Source organism: Mirounga angustirostris, unplaced genomic scaffold (assembly GCF_029215605.1).
Source record: "Mirounga angustirostris isolate CCGP_5_RB_7025 unplaced genomic scaffold, mMirAng1.0.hap1 SCAF_5, whole genome shotgun sequence".
In the NCBI taxonomy this organism is placed as follows: Eukaryota; Metazoa; Chordata; class Mammalia; order Carnivora; family Phocidae; genus Mirounga; species Mirounga angustirostris.
This window is the reverse complement of record NW_026991713.1, coordinates 22,560,171-22,578,455: the sequence shown is the minus strand read 5'-3', so window position 1 is coordinate 22,578,455 and position 18,285 is coordinate 22,560,171. Positions and strand designations below refer to the sequence as shown.

At 41.1% G+C, this 18,285-nt stretch overlaps 1 protein-coding gene and 1 non-coding gene across 3 annotated transcripts; both read left to right on the top strand.

Moving 5' to 3' along the window:
• The first annotated feature begins 11,120 nt into the window (after positions 1 to 11,120).
• SLC25A3 (solute carrier family 25 member 3) lies at positions 11,121 to 17,836 on the top strand. 2 transcript variants are annotated; one of them, XM_045872797.3, is made up of 8 exons: positions 11,121 to 11,355; positions 11,586 to 11,746; positions 13,284 to 13,405; positions 15,282 to 15,461; positions 15,831 to 16,012; positions 16,657 to 16,829; positions 17,296 to 17,406; positions 17,497 to 17,836. In XM_045872797.3, the coding sequence occupies exons 2-8, from the start codon at positions 11,590 to 11,592 to the stop codon at positions 17,655 to 17,657; spliced, it is 1,086 nt and encodes a 361-aa protein (XP_045728753.1). In that variant the 5' UTR covers positions 11,121 to 11,355; positions 11,586 to 11,589; the 3' UTR covers positions 17,658 to 17,836. The 2 variants fall into 2 exon arrangements, with proteins under 2 accessions (XP_045728753.1, XP_045728752.1); XM_045872796.3 differs by lacking the exon at positions 13,284 to 13,405 and adding an exon at positions 12,987 to 13,111.
• On the top strand, positions 16,336 to 16,584 carry LOC123845152 (small nucleolar RNA SNORA53). Its single transcript, XR_006790986.2, has one exon. It is a non-coding gene; the product is annotated as a small nucleolar RNA SNORA53 (small nucleolar RNA).
• Positions 17,837 to 18,285: the final 449 nt, after the last annotated feature.

Sequence of the window (18,285 nt, the reverse complement as noted above, 5' to 3'; positions counted from 1 at the left end):
ATTTATTTATTTGACAGAGAGAGATACAGCGAGAGAGGGAACACAAGCAGGGGGAGTGGGAGAAGCAGGCTTCCCGCGGAGCAGGGAGCCCGATGCGGGGCTCGATGCGGGGCTCGATGCGGGGCTCGATGCGGGGCTGGATGCGGGGCTCGATCCCAGGACCCTGGGATCATGACCTGAGCCGAAGGCAGATGCTTAACGACTGAGCCAGCCAGGCGCCCCTAAAAGTAGAGTATTCCTATGAAACCTTTCACAAGCCAATATGGCATAAAGTGAAGAAGCACTCAGCATTTTGTAAAAACAAAAATCCTCTTTGGATTTCTTCTGGTTAGTGAAAAACAGGTACTAATGTAGGACTTTTGTAAAAGTGAAGCGGCCTAAAGCGAACTTTCAGGTAGAGGGGAAAACCTGTATTTCTTACTATTGGATAACTTTCCTAAGTAGAGTCTGTCACTTGTAAATAACACGTAAAATGTTGAGTCGCTAGGCGTTCTTGGCCAGCTCAGTTGGTAGAGCATGCAACTCTTAGTTTCTGGGTTGTAACTTGGAGCCCCAGTTGGGTATAGAGAAATAAGATCTTAAAAAAAAAAAAAAGGTTGAGTTGCTATTATTGTATGCTGGATCAAAAATGCTATTAGAGGATAAATGGCTGGCTCAGTTGGTAGAGTGTGCAAGTCTTGATCTTGGGGTCGTGAGTTCAAGCCCCACATTTGGCATGGAGTTTACTTATTTTTTTTTTTAAGCTACTAGACTCCAGGAGTGCCTGGGTGGCTCAGTTGGTTGGGTGTCCAGCCCTTGATCTCAGCTCAGGTCTTGATCTCAGGGTTGTAAATTCGAGCCCCAAATTGGGCTCCATGCTGGGCATGGAGTCTACTTAAAAAAAAAGAAAAAAGCTATTAGACTGTAATCATTATGTTCACGTCATTACACTAAAATGGTCATAAAGGCAGAGTAATAGGAAGTCAGTAAATAGGAAATAAGTAACCTTAATTTTGACTTAAAATTTCCAATATAATATAACTTGATTATCAAGGTTTTTAAATCAGCTTAGGTTAATTTACCCTCCACTGACAACATAATTTTTTTTAAAGATTTTATTTATTTTACTTTGAGAGAGAGAGAGAGCGCGCGCACAAGTAGGGGGAACGGCAGGCAGAGGGAGATGCAGGCTCCCGGCCAAGCAAGGAGCCCCATGTGGGACTCGATCCCAGGACCGAGGGATCATAACCTGAGTTAAAGGCAGACACTTAACCGACTAAGCCACCCAGGCACCCCTGTACTACAGTTTTTTAATGAACACTTCCTAATAACCCAGATGTTTACAAGGGCCACTCTAGGAAAGAATATATTGACCTTTGGACTGAGGCTCTTATAGGAACATGATCCTGCTAACTACTAACTCTTGCTAGAAAAAAGTGGCTTTACTTTTTTTTTTTTAAGATTTTATTTATTCATTTGAGAGACAGCAAGAGAGCATGAGCAGGGGCAAAACAGACTCCCCGCTGAGCAGGGAGCTAGATGTGGGGCTCAATCCCAGGACTCTGAGACCATGACCTGAGCCGAAGGCAGATGCTTAACCCACTGAGCCACCCAGGCACCTGGAAAATAGTGGCTTTAAATAGACTAACCCAACACCTAATCATTTTTTATAGATGACTACTGCATTTTACTAGTGTATATCTAAGGGCTGTTCATAATAGTTTACTCATTGTTTCCCAGTCAACCTCTTTGTTACCTTCCAAGACTGTTCATCAGGAAGCTACACTATCATCTAGATATAAACAGAATCTATTCAAATGTGTCTACAGTAGTTAAGAACGAGACGGTCACTGGTCCCTCAATATCCATATGCGCCTCTCCCTTTCTCAGTCATATGCATCTGGGTGGTGTCATGAGATTACTCAAGGAACCTGAGCAGAAGGGATGTGTCACTTTCGCTCTGAGGCAGGTGAATGGGGGCGTGCCTTCCGCTGTTCTAGCTCTTCCCCTTTCGCCAAACCTAGATGGTCATGTGTTGAGATGGCAGAACCATAAGATGAAAGCAGCCTGGATCCGTGAGTCAACCCTGGGAGAACTCTCTGGAGAACCACCTGATCAGCACTAAACTTTATAGGAGCAAGGGGCAAACTTGTACTGATAAGACGCTAATCTGCTAAATTGGAATAGCCTGAGCTGCTTTCGATTCCTCTTTCTCTTCTCCCTTTCTTTCTTTTCTACAAAAAATATTGATTGGTTTCTCTTCTCTGGTTTATTGGTTTCTTTTCTTCACTTCCGGTAGCCAGGGCCAGTAGGATCTGTAAAGTGGATGCCAAGGAGGCAGCCAGCAGGACTGGGAAGTTGGTTACATACAGGGGAATGAGCAAATAAAGGGCAATATATTGAAGATAATGAAAACCAATTTTATCTCTGTCAGAGAAAGGAGTTACAAATGTGGAAAGGAAAAAAAGCTAGAATGAGTTCCTGTGGTATTCTAATTTGGAACCGGAGGTATTAGTTGAACTCATGGTTTTAAAAGGAGAGAGAGAAGAATGTGTATGTGTGTCTATGTAGAGCCTAGAAGCAATAAGCTGGAGCAATAAGCACATTTTACTCGCAGATCAAATGCTATTCTCCCCTAAAGAGAACTAGAGCTCTTTGGAGAAATGGCTGATTCCAAAGCTAGGGGACAAAAAGTAGATGAGTCTGGGGGAAGTTGGGTTGGGGGAATGGGTGAAATAGGTGATGGGGATTAAGGTGTGTACTTGTGATGAGCACCAGGTGTTATGTGAAAATGTTGAATCACTCTATTGTACACCTGAAACTAATATTACACTGTATTTTAACTAACTGGAATTTAAATAAAAACTTAAAAGTAATAGCAAAAAAATTATAAATAAATAGATAGATAAATAAGTCTGGAACATTTACTGTACCAGAGAGTAACAAAGTGCTCTGATGGGGACTTATCAAAAGAACACAAGATCAGTTTAAAGAGGTTTCTACTGGCCAAATCTGTGTTAATATAAGCATCAAAAAAAAGAATGTTTGTATTAGATTATAACTCATTGAATAAAATAGGAATCCATTAAGTCCATACTGATATAAATAAATGAAGAATGAACTAAATAAATGAAGAGAAAGTAAAGCCCCTCCTTACTGTAGAATAATAAATGTAGGACCAATAGAGTTGGAAAATCACCATTTGGCAATTATCCCAATAATAATTAATTCAGGCAACAATCAATGATAGATGCAAATTACTTATTAGTTACAGATAAAAATAGTAACTTTAAAATGAAAAAACTTGACAAACACCACCTTGACCAAGTGATCAAAATTCATCTCACCAGGGGCACCTGACTGGCTCAGTCAGTGAAGCATGCAATTCTTAATCTCAGGGTTGTGAGTTCAAGCCCCACGTTGGGTGTAGAGATTACTTAAGGGATAAAATCTTTTTTTTTTTCAAAGATTAATTTATTTGGGGCACCTGGTCGTCTCAATTGGTTAAGCAACTGCCTTCAGCTCAGGTCATGATCCCGGAGTCCCAGAATCCAGTCCTGCGCTGGGCTCCCTGCTCAGCAGGGAGTCTGCTTCTCCCTCTGACCCTACCTCCTCTTGTGCTCTCTCTCTCATTCTCTCTCTCTCAAATAAATAAATATTAAAAAAAAATAAAGATTTACTTATTTGAGAGAGAGAGAAAGTGTGAGTGGGGGGAGGGGCAGAAAGTGGAGGGAGAATCTCCAGCTGACTTCCTGCTGAATGCAGAGCCTGAGGCAGGACTTGATCCCACAATCCCAAGACCATGACCTGAGCTGAAATCAAGAGTTGGACGCTTAACTGACAGCCATCCAGGTGCCCCAGAATAAAATATTTAAAAAAAATTCATCTTACCAGTAATAGGACAAATCAACATTATGTGCCTTCTGGTATGATACTCTGAAAAAAACAAAGGATCACTTCCATGATATTCCTGCCCTAACTGCATACTATAGATCTAATCATGAGAAAACACCAGAGAAATCCAAATTGTCTTGTAGTTCAAAATAAGTGTCTTGTACTCTTAAAAAATGCCCAGGTCATGAATGACAAAGGAAGGTAGAAGGCTTATTCCGGACGGAAGAAGCTTAAAGAGGCATGGAAATTACATGGAATGTGCTCTTGGAGTGGATACCGGACTAGAAGAAAAAATATTTTTGGTTTGTTTTGATTTCTTTTTTATAAGCTATAAATGATATTATTGGGAAATTTGGAAATAGGACCTATGGGTTGGATGGTAGTATTATACCAATGCTCATATTCTGATTTTGATGGCTGTGCTTTGTCTTTTAGGAAATACACACTGAAGAATTTAGGAGTAATGAGGAATCATGTATTTAACTTAACTCTCAATTCGTTCAGGAAAAATATGTCTTTGCATGTACATATAGGAATGCATGTATATTTATGTGCATATTCATAATCTATATCTATACATATAAGCATATTATATATGTGTATGTAGCAAAATGTTAACAATTGGGGAAACTGAGTGAAGGGTATATAAAATTTCTTTGTACTAGTCATGCATCTTTTCTGTAAAATTACTTCAAAATTTAAAAAAGTAAATACACAAAGCCAAAAAATATGAAGAATAAAATATTGAGAATTTCCCCATAAATAATGAAAGCTAATCCCATGGGAATAAAGGAGAGTCCTGGGAAGAGAGGCCAAAGACAGAACTTTGGAATTACTCAAAGGACCCTAAACTGGGTGTTCAATAGATATTAGATAATTTTTAAAAGATAGCCTAGGGGCACCTAGGTGGCTCAGAAGAATCTGCCTTTGGCTCAGGTCATGATCTCAGGGTCCTGGGATGGAGCCTGAGTCAGACTCCCTGCTAAGCGTCTGCTTCTCCCTTCCCCCCACTCCCCCACCACCTTGTGATCTCTCCCCTCCTCTCTCAAATAAATAAAATCTTATTTTAAAAAAAGATAGCCTAGACTAATCTAGCCATTATATTGTTTTTCAAAGTTAGTGTACTAAGATACTTCTATTTTTCCTAGACGTATTTATAGTTGTTTTTTTGTTTGTTTTCTGTTTTAAGTAGGCTCTTGCTCAATGTGGGGCTTGAACTCACCATCCTGAGATCAAGAGTCACATGCTCTATCAGCTGAGCCAGCGAGGCACCCCATATTTACATATTTTAACAATTATGCTACCTTACATATTTTTTTTTAAGATTTTATTTATTTATTTGACAGAGAGAGACACAGTGAGAGAGGGAACACAAGCAGGGGGAGTGGGAGGAGAAGCAGGCTTCCTGCGGAGCGGGGAGCCTGATGTGGGGCTCGATCCCAGGACCCTGGGATCATGACCTGAGCTGAAGGCAGACGCTCAACCAACTGAGCCACCCAAGCTTCCCTAAAAAAAAATTTTTAAGAGTAATTACATTTCCATTTACACAGACTTCAGGTGTTTTATCATATTTTTTTTAAAAAATAAAAAATTGGTCCTAAGCTTCAGCCATACCACTTAAATAATGAAGTAAATAATATTGATTATTTATTTGTTTGTTTTTAAGACTTTTATTTATTTATTTGAGAGAGAGAGGGCAAGTGCGCGTGGGAGCGGGGGAAGGGCAGGGAGGGGGGCGCAGAGAGAAGGACAAGCAGATTCCGCCCTGAGCTCGGAGCCCCATGCAGGGCTGGATCTCGCAAACCTGAGATCATGACCTGAGCTGAAATCAAGAGTTGGCCGCTTAACCAACTGAACCACCCAGGTACCCCTATTTATTTATTTTTAATAATACTGATTATTTAATTCAGACATCTAGTCTGATCATTCAAATGCCCAGGAACAGTTATTCCGACCTATAAATTTCCCTGGGCAAGGAAATTAGATAGTTGACAAAACTTTATTTTTTTTTTCCTACTCTGTAATTTAAATGATAGATGCTTTAAATATTTTTCTTTTTCTTTTTTTAGAAGAATTTTTTTTAAAGATTTTATTTATTTATTTATATATTTATTTGACAGAGAGGGTGAGAGAGAGAGAGCCCGCACAAGCAGGGGGAGTGGCAGGCAGAGGGAGAGGGAGAAGCAGGCTCCCCGCTGAGCAGGGAGCCCGATGTGGGGCTCTATCCCAGGACCCAGGGATCATGACCGGAGCCGAAGGCAGCCACTTAACCGACTGAGCCACACAGGTGCCCCTAAATACTTTTCAAATTGGCATTCTTAAAATCAAAAGAAAAATGTTTCTTTTCCATCTGTTTTATAACAGCACAAATTATAGAAGATTTGAAGAATTGCTAGTGTTAGTAGGTTAATTGTAATTGTATAGCAATCCTACTAACATTTGAAGTTACTGCTCTCTAAAGAATGCATCTGATTCCCTAAAGCTATTCCTTCCCAAATGACTACCTTCCAAGTTTAGAGATATAATAGCAGAATTAAAGAATTTCCCCTGAAATTTCATTACGTATGCAAATTTTAATTTCATTTAGGATTGACTGCAATTGCACTGTATTCATTTGTGAATAGGCTCCTTAGTTACCTACAGCAAAAATATCATAAGTGACATGAGGTTTGAATTACAACAAATTACAATACATTTCAGTTCATAAAGACCCAGGGCATAAACAGAAACTTAGGTACACTCTGTCCTACGTCTCTAAGGCTGAATGGAACTATTTCTACTCCTTTTAGTAAAGCCTAATCCCTTCATTTTATATTCATTACTTCTCATATTTGCTGTTTTTTGGGTGTATATATTTCTCCCTAAAACTTCCTGTATTGTTACCAAGTCTGTGGGTATGTCCATCTTTGAGCAGCTGATATGCCCGTCCCCACCCCCCTTTATAAAAGATTTTATTTATTTATTCTACAGAGCACAAGCAGGGAGAGGGGTAAAGGGAGAGAGAGAGGCAGGCTCCCCGCCAAACAGGGAGCCTGATGCGGGGCTCGATCGCAGGACCCCGGGTCTCGATCCCAGGACCCCAAGTCTCGATCCCAAGACCCCGGGATCACGACCTGAGCCGAAGGCAGACGCTTAATCATCTGAGCCACCCAGGCACCCCTCCGGTCCCCCTTTATACTTAAGCAGTTGCCCCATTTTATATGGCGTAGGGATGGCACACACCACAGGCTTGCACCTTGCTCTTGCAGGTGCAGTAACAATGTGAACAGTCAGCTGGAAGCAAACCAGATCAGCCGGGATTCCGTTCTAGTAAGTGAGCACTTCACATCCATGGCAAACCAGGCAATTCAGGATGTTGTCTCATTTTACAGATAGGAAAACTTGTGTCAGACTCATTCTACGGGCTCATGCTTTGAATTCCTTGGATCACTGATTCCTAAACCTGTTTATAGTAATCACCCAGGGATCTTTAAAAAATGGCAGATTCCAGGACTCCTCATCAAACTTAGTAAGCAGAATCTTTTGAGGCCTGAGAACATCTGTGTCTAAAAAGCTCCCCAAGTGCTTTGATGAGAAACCATATTTGGGAACTTCTAATTTGTGATGACTGGGACTCACTTAAAAGTGTCCGAGTGGTGGATAATAGCCAAGGAGTGACTAAAGTCGCTATCTATGTGTGCACCTTCTATGTGAACTATTTTGGGGCCTGCCATATCTAGGTATGCCTCTCCTCTGAGCCAAACCATATTTTATGCTTTTAATTGCAGAAAGAAGGAAATTTCAAAATATCAAGAGATATCCTGGGTAAAAGTACTCACCTGCCTTATTTCCTATAAAATACAATATCCCTAAATATGCAGATCTAACTTAGACAGTTTTCATCCCCCTGCACAAAGATGCGTGACTTCAAGAGTTTGAACCTGGGTCCCAGAGCTCTTGGGGTGCACTTAGGGTGCACTTTGTGCTCTTGGGGTCCACCTCAGTAAAGGGATTACCCCTAGTCTTACAGTCAAGGTACTCTAGGCTCCACCTAAGATACCCTTCCAAGAAGGATGGGGATGGTTTGACCTTTTAAAACTTTTTTCAGAATAGAAATTACAGCCCCATGGTGAAGTCCATTTTATTTTATTTCAGATAGAAAAAGACAAATTTCTCCCTAATCTCTTTACAGAGACACGAAAACAAACAAACATGATTTCTAATCAAAAAAGACAATAACTAAGGTGCTAGAGGGTGCTACCCTTTTTTTCTCAAGGAAGATATGAAAAGGAGTTTTAGTTTACTTGCATAATTTGTTATATCCCTCTATTAGATGGGAGTAGTAGGAATTATTTAAGGGTGTTCTGTGATTCCCCCATGACAGGCATGATCCTCAAATCTATCAGTGCTACCTTGACCTCTGGCTCTAGGTTTACAAGGGCCTGTAGGAAAGTTCCACTTGAATGTCCTATCTCTGGCTAGCATCTCAAATTCTCTTTATGTCTCAGATATGCTTCTGTGTTAAGACTGGCCACAGGGGAAATTTGTGCAAGATTTCAAAGGCAGAAGTGAATCCCTTATGCTCTGAAGGTCAGTGTGAGATGTGAAGCACTGGGGCAGCTCATGCACGTGGATGCTGATCTGTTGGCATACCTGGGAGTGGGGCAGTGGCCACATGTGGAGCTCTCTCAGCAACTCTAGGACCTTCTTCAGTTTCTCTGAGTCCTGGGCCAGATGCATGTGCTTGGCTCCTACGAGCACTTGCAGCATGGCTCCTGCGGGCAACTGCATTATTGAGATTGTAGGTGTCAGAGACAGATGCACAGTTTGCACAGTCTAGTTTATCCTCATGGGATCCAGCAGTTCTTTGTGGATTCTGCTTTGTCCCTGCTCATCTTCACTTCATGTCCAGCTTTCCTGACTCTAAGCTCTATCGATTTACAGAAATTTCAGGTCCAACCCCAGACACAGAGGCAACCTCTTCTCCAGCTCCCACAGTTGTTTAAGACCTAGTCCCTAAAATAAACCTCTTATTTATATGACTCACAGTAGCTTATGCTTCTCTGGTCAAATTCTGATCCAGACAATGGTACTGGAAGTAATTCCAGAACTAAAACTTAAGAATGGGATCTATGAATTTGTTCCAGGTTATCTGATCTGATTGGATTTAAAGGCACTGACAACCAGTTGTCAATGACAAAGGTGACACTGGTTGTCCATGGCATGCATTAGCAAAAAACAGTTTCTTAAATCATCACCTATGGATACCTGTAATCAAGTGCCTAAAGAAGGCAAGGCTTTGGGTAACCACATGGATACTTCCGTAAAATAAACAAAAATAAGGAGTATAATGGAGTTGGTTGGTTTCTCCTAATTATGTTGGATAACTGGGGGAAAGGAAATGATGAGCTTAGGGCTTTGAACGTTCAGTTCAAGATAAAGGATCAGAAATCTTATGTGATTGTCTTCCTATATCTGCAAGGCTGTACTTTCTAAAAATCAAATCCAAAATCTAATCCTGACTTACAATGCAGTTGAATTTCCAACTTGAAGATCTCATGTTAAAATTAATTTTTGTTTTTGTTTTTGAGCAGCAGTGAGATCCTGAATATTGGCATGGGAATGGGAATCTATGGGCAGATTGATGAGACTGGAATCATGAACTTCTAAATTCTGCTGAGCATCTTTTGCCTTTCCTCCCTTGCCTGAGGAACTTAGTCTCTCCTTACCTGTAAAATCTGTATTGGCCTCTCCTGGGATAGTTAGTTGCCTTGTACACTTATCATGATGCAAAAAAATAACAATAAAATGGAAAAAAAATTCTATCAACTTAGCTTAACAAAAAACCTCACCTCGATATCTATTTTTTTAAAATTTGAGATAGAGAGAGTGCATGCACGAGCAGGGGGGAGGGGCAGAGGGAGCGGGAGAAGCAGACTCCCCACTGAGCGGGGAGCCCAATGCAGGGCTCATCCCAGAACCCTGGGATCATGACCTGAGCCGAAGGCAGACACTTAACCGACTGAGCCACCATGCGCCCCTTGATATCTATTTTATTTACTTATTCTTTTAGTAATCTCTACACCCAACATGGGGATTAAACTCACAACCCTGAAATCAAGTGTCACATGCTCCTTCAACTGAGCCAGCCAGGCACCCTACACAGCCTTGATATCTGATTACCCTCAATACCTTATCAAATTCCTCATTCCCCAAGTAATATCTGATTACCTTGGACTGTCTTCAGCAAGAATTCTTTTAGGTCAAGTTAGCAAGAATTACCCTAACCTCTTAGTAACTTACTGACCACTGACCCTCTCCCCAACTCTGCTTGACTAAAATCCCCACATTTAGACATTGTCTCATTGAGTTTTCATACACTTTGCAAGATAGATGTTACTCCCATCCAGGGCCAGCTATGTAATTTGTAATTTCAGTGCAAAATGAAAAATGCAAGGCCTCTTGTTCATAAATTATTAAGAATTCCAAAATGGTGACAACATAGCATTGAATCTAGCACAGGCCCTATATAACTGTACAAGCCCGTGGGGCCACCCCTTGCTTCCATCTTAACATTTAAGAAACAGGTTCATAGAGATCAAGCGAATTCCCAAGGTTACTTTGGCAAGAGCCAGGACTGTATCAGAGCCAGAATTGTAATAGGGATTTGACCCCTACTAAACTCTCCCCAATTAAACGAGGCCCTTTTGTGTTGAACTGAATCTAATGAAGATTTTTCTAATTTACTGAACGCACACAAAATCTGCTGCCACTCACTTTCACTCTAGTTCAACCATGTACCCCCAGGTAGTCTTAAAATGCATTTACTGAATGTTTTAATATGTCGTATAAACTATTTTGATGAACCCCCAAAGAGTTCTTGCTGCACATTTTCTTTTAAAATACTCTCCTGTAGTCTAACGGAAAATGCAGACATGTCTATGTGTGATGTCAATGCATGGAACTTAATTAAAAAAAAAAAGTACCTTAATGGCAGGCGTTGTAACACAAAATACTGCGGTAACATTCTAACTGCAACACCGAAATAGAGTATCATCACACATTTGGGTTTTTTCCTCTTTTTGTTTAAGTGACTACTACCAGCTTGGACTCAATTAAACGTAAAGAAAACTGAAGCCCCCGCGTCAAGGAAAGACGCTTGAACGTGAAGGGACAAAAAGAGGAGGTCACGAGCACAACCCCACGCCACTCAAACACCCGGCCTTGGAATGCGCGCATGCGCAGAACGAATCCTCCCGCGCAGAGGCCGGGGTCGGGCGGGCCGGGGCGGGCGGGGGCGGGGATAGGGTTGCTAGGAGAACGCGATGACGCTACGGCCTCGGCGCTCTTCTCCGCCAATGGGTGCCGCCTGCTGCGGTGACACGTAATGTGCGTCACGCCGACGACGCCCGAAGGGCACAGATCTAAGGGTCGGGAGGACGTTCGGCCTCTGTGAGCCGCAGCCTTTTCGAGGGAGCGGTTGTGTGTTCGCCATCTTAGGAAGTGAGTGTGCCGGGCCTTGCTCCCGGTGGGTGCGGGGAACGGAGCCCCTCTGAGGAGTTGCTTAGGCTGTAGGCCTTGTCGATCTCCTTGGGGGAGGCCGCCAAGACCTCTTCAAGGGCGCGGAGGCTGGAAGAAGGACGGCCCGTGTCGGGGTCCTAGGGTGCCGGTGATTTGGGTGGCCTGAGGGGCCCCTTTGCCTTTCCTCTGACCGCTGCTCCCTCTTCCCTTAGGAAGATGTTCTCGTCCGTGGCGCATCTGGCGCGGGCGAATCCGTTCAACGCGCCCCACCTGCAGCTGGTCCACGATGGCCTCGCGGGCCCCCGCAGCAGCCCCGCGGGGCCCCCGGGCCCGCCCCGCCGTTCCCGCAATCTGGCAGCAGCCGCTGTGGAAGGTGAGCTTAGACCCTGCCCCGATACGGTCGTTTTGTGCCCTGTGGTCCACTCGGCCTTAGCGGCCTGGAGGACAGAAAAGAAGTACGCCCCCGGCCTCCTGCACCACAGGACGGCGCCTAGTTGCTTGCCCTAGGCTGTCAGCCCTTTTCGCCCTAGGCGGTGTGTCGGATCCTTGGCCCTCCCTCAAGGGCGTGGAAGGGCCCAGGCACCGTTCCCTCTGTGACCTCCACGTCCTCGGGAGAGTATAGAGGCCGTGACTAGCTCCTTATCTTCTCCGCCGTGAGCCCTCTTGGTCAGTAGACTGAGTGTTGGGTAAAGTCTCCTTCCTAGCCACTGGCCACCTGCAGTTCTATCTGTATTATCTGTTCCTTGATCTGGCATTAATTTTCTTAAAAATACTCCTCCTCAAGCATTCCCGAAGTCTAATATTTGTTGACACGCGGTATATGAGATAATTGGGTTTCTTGTTTTAATGTAATTGGTAAAGGAGGGGACAGAAGCCCCAGATAACCTATAAAAAGGAGATAAATAGTTGGTAGGGATCCCTTTAGTCTTCTCTCTCAGGAATCTTTTCGGTTAGACTCACCTTGAACTTAATTGTTAACGTTTTAAATCCCAGTGGAGTGTATGGGCAGAGAAACCTGAAAACCAAATTGTAGGAATTCTGTAAATGTAATCTACATTGTGTGCCTGTAAAATCTAAAGTTTTTGAATCATTTATGTGTTTTATGTCTTCAGTGTGCGTAAAAAAAATCATTGCACTGTTGTGTAGTAAATGTATTTTACTTTAGGACTTTATCTAATTTTATGCTTAACATGAATCCATAAGTGGGGATAGTATTGATTAGAAGTTTGAAAGTTTTTACTTAAGTCTAGTGCTCTTCCTGAGTTTGGTTTGTATTCTCAAGTGTGTTTTTATCAGCAGTAGATAAGTGGAAGTTTGATTTTTATTCGAGTAGCTATTAATGTTGTCAGAGACTTTTTATTTTTAGTGTGGCAAAATAAGAACTAGTGTCTCACAGAACCTTCATAATCTAAATGATTCTTTGATTTTGGCAGTAAGTGTCTTGTTACTTAACACTAGGTGGAAAATCATCTTTCAGCTTAATTGTAACCAGTGGCCAAGGCTGTTTAGTTGTGATAGCACTATTTCACAGGGAATCCTAGTTCTCTCTCAGTCCCATGGCCTTAGTCATCTCTGAAGAAATACTTACTTGATTTTTTTTTTCAATCAAACAGAGCAGTATAGCTGTGACTATGGATCTGGCAGATTCTTTATCCTCTGTGGACTTGGAGGAATTATTAGCTGTGGCACAACACATACAGCATTGGTTCCTCTAGATCTGGTTAAATGCAGAATGCAGGTTTGTTTTGCATGTTGGATTAAAAGCATATTGTTGAAGCATGGCTTTTAAGTTGTACAACATAGACCTCTACTAACAAGCTGTGTGGAAACCTAATTATCCGAGAGGTAAGTTGATAACCAGTAACGTGAGTTTTATATTAAAATGCATGGTGTGTCTTGTCTTACTACAGAGTACAGTTGCGAATATGGCTCCATGAAGTTTTATGCACTGTGTGGCTTTGGTGGGGTCTTAAGTTGTGGTCTGACACACACTGCTGTTGTTCCTCTGGATTTAGTGAAGTGCCGTATGCAGGTTTGTACTGAGATGGCAACATTGAATGTATCTTTCATGTGTGACTTAATTCCAAATAACTTTAAAAGGACTTCACAAACAAGAAAATTTGAAGACATCACAACTGCTAGAAACTTTTGTAGGAAACCAAACCCAAGTGTTCTTAACTCATGATCTTTATTTTAATTAGTGTTTTAAATTGAAGAAATGCCTCTTTTAAAAATAAGATTGTAGGCAGATTTTTGGATCTCAAACCCTGGCTATAAATGCTATTTTGGTGCTGTGCTCAGTTCTGACAAGCGTTCCTCTTCAAGGCCTACTGGTTCTTTATGCTCCCAAATAGTCATTTTACAAGCAGTTACATATTAGAGTAGATAATCCTCCTTAGGTTTTTTTTTTTTAAGATTTTATTTATTTGAGAGAGAGAGTGAGCAGGGGGAGGGACAAGCTGACTCCTTGCTGAGTACAGAGCGTGACCTGGGGGTCCATCCCAGGACCTGGAGATGATGACCTGAGCCGAAGGCAGACGCTTAACCGACTGAGCCACCCAGGTGGCCCTTCCTTAGTGTATTTTTGAAGTAACTTCATTTCTCTTATTTACTGAGTAAGATCAGCACAGAACATTATGTAGATTAGAAAAAATACTCTTCATTATTTTAGTATTAAAATTTTGTGGGCATAGCTTTTTGTATATTACATAACAGTTTTTTATGATTAGAATATCTTAATTAGGATTATTGAAACAAAAATAATCAAACGTCAAAAATTTATTTGTCCCAAACAGGATTAGAAGTCTACTTACCTAAAAGAGAGAGGAAGGTGAAATAAAGGAAGGTGAAGTGTTAGCAGGGAGAGGAAGGTGACGTATACCAGCCCTCGTAGTACTGGCAGATAGAGTGAAATTAAGATTTTTTTTCTTTTCCCATTAGTTAATAGAATGGATGTGAATATACCTTCACTGAAATGTATGCATGTCTCTTGAAGTGAATTTAAGTCAAAAGACAGATTCTCATTATGTTGATTTACCTTTTTAACTTGTATTTAATTTGCCTTAAGTTCATAAAACTCTATAACATAAACTTCTTTTTTTTTTTTTTTAAAGATTTTTATTTATTTATTTGACAGAGAGAGATAGCGAGAGCAGGAACACAAGCAGGGGGAGTGGGAGAGGGAGAAGCAGGCTTCCTGCCGAGCAGGGAGCCCGATGTGGGACTCGATCCCAGGACGCTGGGATCATGACCTGAGCCGAAGGCAGATGCTTAACGACTGAGCCACCCAGGCGCCCTATAACATAAACTTCTTAATGGACTAGCATGTATCAGGAATATAGACTTACCTCTTACTTAGGCAGTAGCTTGAAAACTAGTTTTGTTTTTTTTTTAAGGTTTATTTATTTGACACAGAGAGACAGCTAGAGAGGGAACACAAGCAGGGGGAGTGGGAGAGGGAGAAGCAGGCTCCTGGCCGAGCAGGGAGCCCAATGCGGAGCTCGATCCCAGGACCCTGGGATCATGACCTGAGCCGACGGCAGACGCCCAACGACTGAGCCACCCAGGTGCCCCGAAAACTAGTTTTTTAAAAGTGGTAGAGTTGGATGGTGAAAACTTTTGAGTCAGTTTTATCATGTATTTTTCTAGGAATTCTGCCATCTTAACTAATCCTCCAAGACTTAAGTCTGACTGAAAGAAAGATCTTAATGTATCAAGTTAAATTTATGAAGTTGATTATAGATATTAAGTTGATATGCAGTGAATTTGTGTTTACCCACCTTTTGTATAGTTAGACTGAAGTTTATTTTAGAACCAAAGGAAAAACTAACAGTGAAATTAAATATTTATGAGAAGTGATAGCTCTTTGGTACATTTAATTAATTTTTTTCTTCTTGTTTTAAATAAAGGTGGACCCCCAGAAGTACAAGGGCATATTTAATGGATTCTCAGTTACACTTAAAGAGGATGGTGTTCGTGGTTTGGCTAAAGGATGGGCTCCGACTTTCATTGGCTACTCTATGCAAGGGCTCTGCAAGTTTGGCTTTTATGAAGTTTTCAAAGTCTTGTATAGCAACATGCTTGGGGAGGTATGTAATTTTAACTTTTAAGACCAAAAAGGATCTTTTTTTGGTCTGTATTACTATACTGTCCTGCTTTCCAAGTAAGTTGGATTTTGAGTTTTTTAAAGAGAAGGGATCTGGGATTCCTCTGTGTAGTTCCACGGCTAACTGTACGTGGCACCTAGATGTTCAAAAAAAAAATTCACATTGTACTGTGGTTGATAAGGTTATGGGAGAGAATATACATTCAGTCTCATGTGTGTTATTTGTGGACCATATAAAGAAACACTGTTAGGTTGTCTGAAATGTAACTGTTTCCTAGAACTGTTCCTTAATTGAAATTGAAAACAGCCAATGCAATAGCGGTACATGTTCCTTCTTACGTTTTTCAATTAGGAGAACACCTATCTCTGGCGCACATCACTATATTTGGCTGCTTCTGCCAGTGCTGAATTCTTCGCTGACATTGCCCTGGCTCCTATGGAAGCTGCTAAGGTTCGAATTCAAACCCAACCAGGTTATGCCAACACTTTGAGGGATGCAGCTCCCAAAATGTATAAGGAAGAAGGCTTAAAAGCGTAAGTGAACATTTGTCTAGAGTTACAGTATAAAAATAACTCAATTAAATGAACTCCATTTGTTAGCATTAAACCTACCAGACTTTTTTTTAAGCTCTTATGTTAATGTCTATTTACCTTTTACATAGAACATAAACTCCAGGGGCAGGGATAAGTTGATGCATGGCTTAAGCCCTGAATTAAAGATGTTTTTCTAAAGTAAGAACGTTTATCAATCTGCATATGCCTTGATATTTGACATTAATTGTTAACTTTTGGGAAGGGCTTTTTAGAATTCTTGTCATCTGTGTTCACAGCTAAGAATTTGCATATAGTCTGGCTACAACATGCTTCCTTAGATCCACCTTTGTGGATGCCAATCTTGAACTGAGTTCTACTTGTAAACTTCTTGTTTCTTGTAGTTCCAGCTAGAGAAACATCCAGCAACTTTTTTTGGTTGTATAGTCAAAGGTGCTTGAGTCATTGGCATGTGAGATAAATACACCTGCATGTTAGTCTTAGGTTCTGATAGAAATGACATGCAATTGTGCTGCCATATTTTGCTATCAGGACTCGACTGGTGTGCGGACACTTCTGTTACTGATGAAAATCTCTGCTAAAGGAATAAATACAACTGAGTAAAATAAGTCTCCTGGTTTCCCTAGATTCTACAAGGGAGTTGCTCCTCTCTGGATGAGACAGATACCCTACACCATGATGAAATTTGCCTGCTTTGAACGTACTGTTGAAGCATTGTACAAGTTTGTGGTTCCTAAGCCCCGAAGTGAATGTTCAAAGGCAGAGCAGCTGGTTGTAACGTTTGTGGCAGGTTACATAGGTATGAGTTACTTACAACATGTTTATGAAATTAAGGACCAGTAATTATTTCCATTATTGGCCTCTTTTTGTGAGAAAAAAAAAATATTCCAAAGAAGCTTTATTTTCCCGTAGCATTTTCTGTGCCATTTTAGGATTCATAAATACTTATTGATGAGTTTCTGAAAGAATTACTTTCAGATGTGCATGTCTTGATTAAGTTTGGGGAATATATTGATTTCACTGCTGTGCCATTTTTTTGGTCTAGTTTTTCAAGAACACATTTTTACACAAAGTAAAGTTGATTAAAATGTGAATATAAAAACTTGAAGGATTGTTCTGTTTTACATAGGGTAGAGTGCTGTATAACTTTGTTAGTCTCTAAATCTGATTTTTTAAGAACTAAAAATTAGGTAAAGACTGTTGGTTGTGATGTGAATTTTTTTAAATTAATCCCATGTTGGATTATTTATCTTGACTTTTTTCAGCTGGAGTCTTCTGTGCAGTTGTTTCTCACCCTGCTGATTCCGTGGTATCTGTGTTGAATAAGGAGAAAGGTAGCAGTGCTTCTCAAGTTCTTCAGAGACTTGGATTTAAAGGTAGGATTCTCCCCCCCACACAGAGCCCCAAACAAAGAGTAACACTTGGGTATTATTTCATTTTTCATTCATGTTTCATATTTCAACCAGGTGTATGGAAAGGACTCTTTGCCCGTATCATCATGATTGGCACTCTGACTGCACTACAGTGGTTCATCTATGACTCTGTGAAGGTCTACTTCAGGCTCCCTCGCCCTCCTCCACCTGAAATGCCAGAGTCTCTGAAGAAGAAGCTTGGGTTAACTCAGTAGAATGATCAAAGCAAATGTGGACTTAATCTGCTTGTTGATCAGTATTGAGGAAAGTGCAAGAGGAACTTTTATATATTTGACAGTGTAGGAAATTGTCTATTCCTGGTATAATTACTGTAGTCTCTTGCCTAAGGCGAGGGTTTCAAACCCACTGTTGAAATAAACCTAATTATTCATGATTTGTCTGTGATTCAGTATTTTTTTTTTTTTTAAAGATTTTATTTATTTATTTGACAGAGACACAGCGAAAGAAGGAACACAAGCAGGGGGAGTGGGGGAGGGAGAAGCAGGCTTCCCATGAGCAGGGAGCCCCATGTGGGGCTCGATCTCAGGACCCTGGATCATGACCTGAGCCGAAGGCAGATGCTTAACGACTGAGCCACCCAGGCGCCCCCGGTGGTTATTTTTAAAAGCAGTTTTTAAAGATGTAACCCTAAAATGGAAGGAATTAAGTGTAAGTTAAAACCTCAAGGAAAAAAGCAAACTAATCATTGTTGGTTCAGTACTCTGATCCCCACTGATAAATTGTCATGTTTCAAGTTTTGTCACACAAGAGTTCCTATGCTCCTAAAAATAAAGGAAATACACCCAAATTTTCAAAAATTTGATTTAGCTGTAGTTAAATTGA

Bases quoted from the DNA above. Each gene is read 5' to 3' on its own strand.
- SLC25A3 (XM_045872796.3), top strand. From the start codon at position 11,590: ATGTTCTCGTCCGTGGCGCATCTGGCGCGGGCGAATCCGTTCAACGCG. The intron at 13,112-15,281 runs GTTTGTTTTGCA...TTTTAAATAAAG, and splicing joins TGGTTAAATGCAGAATGCAG to GTGGACCCCCAGAAGTACAA. The intron at 15,462-15,830 runs GTATGTAATTTT...TTTTTCAATTAG, and splicing joins ATAGCAACATGCTTGGGGAG to GAGAACACCTATCTCTGGCG.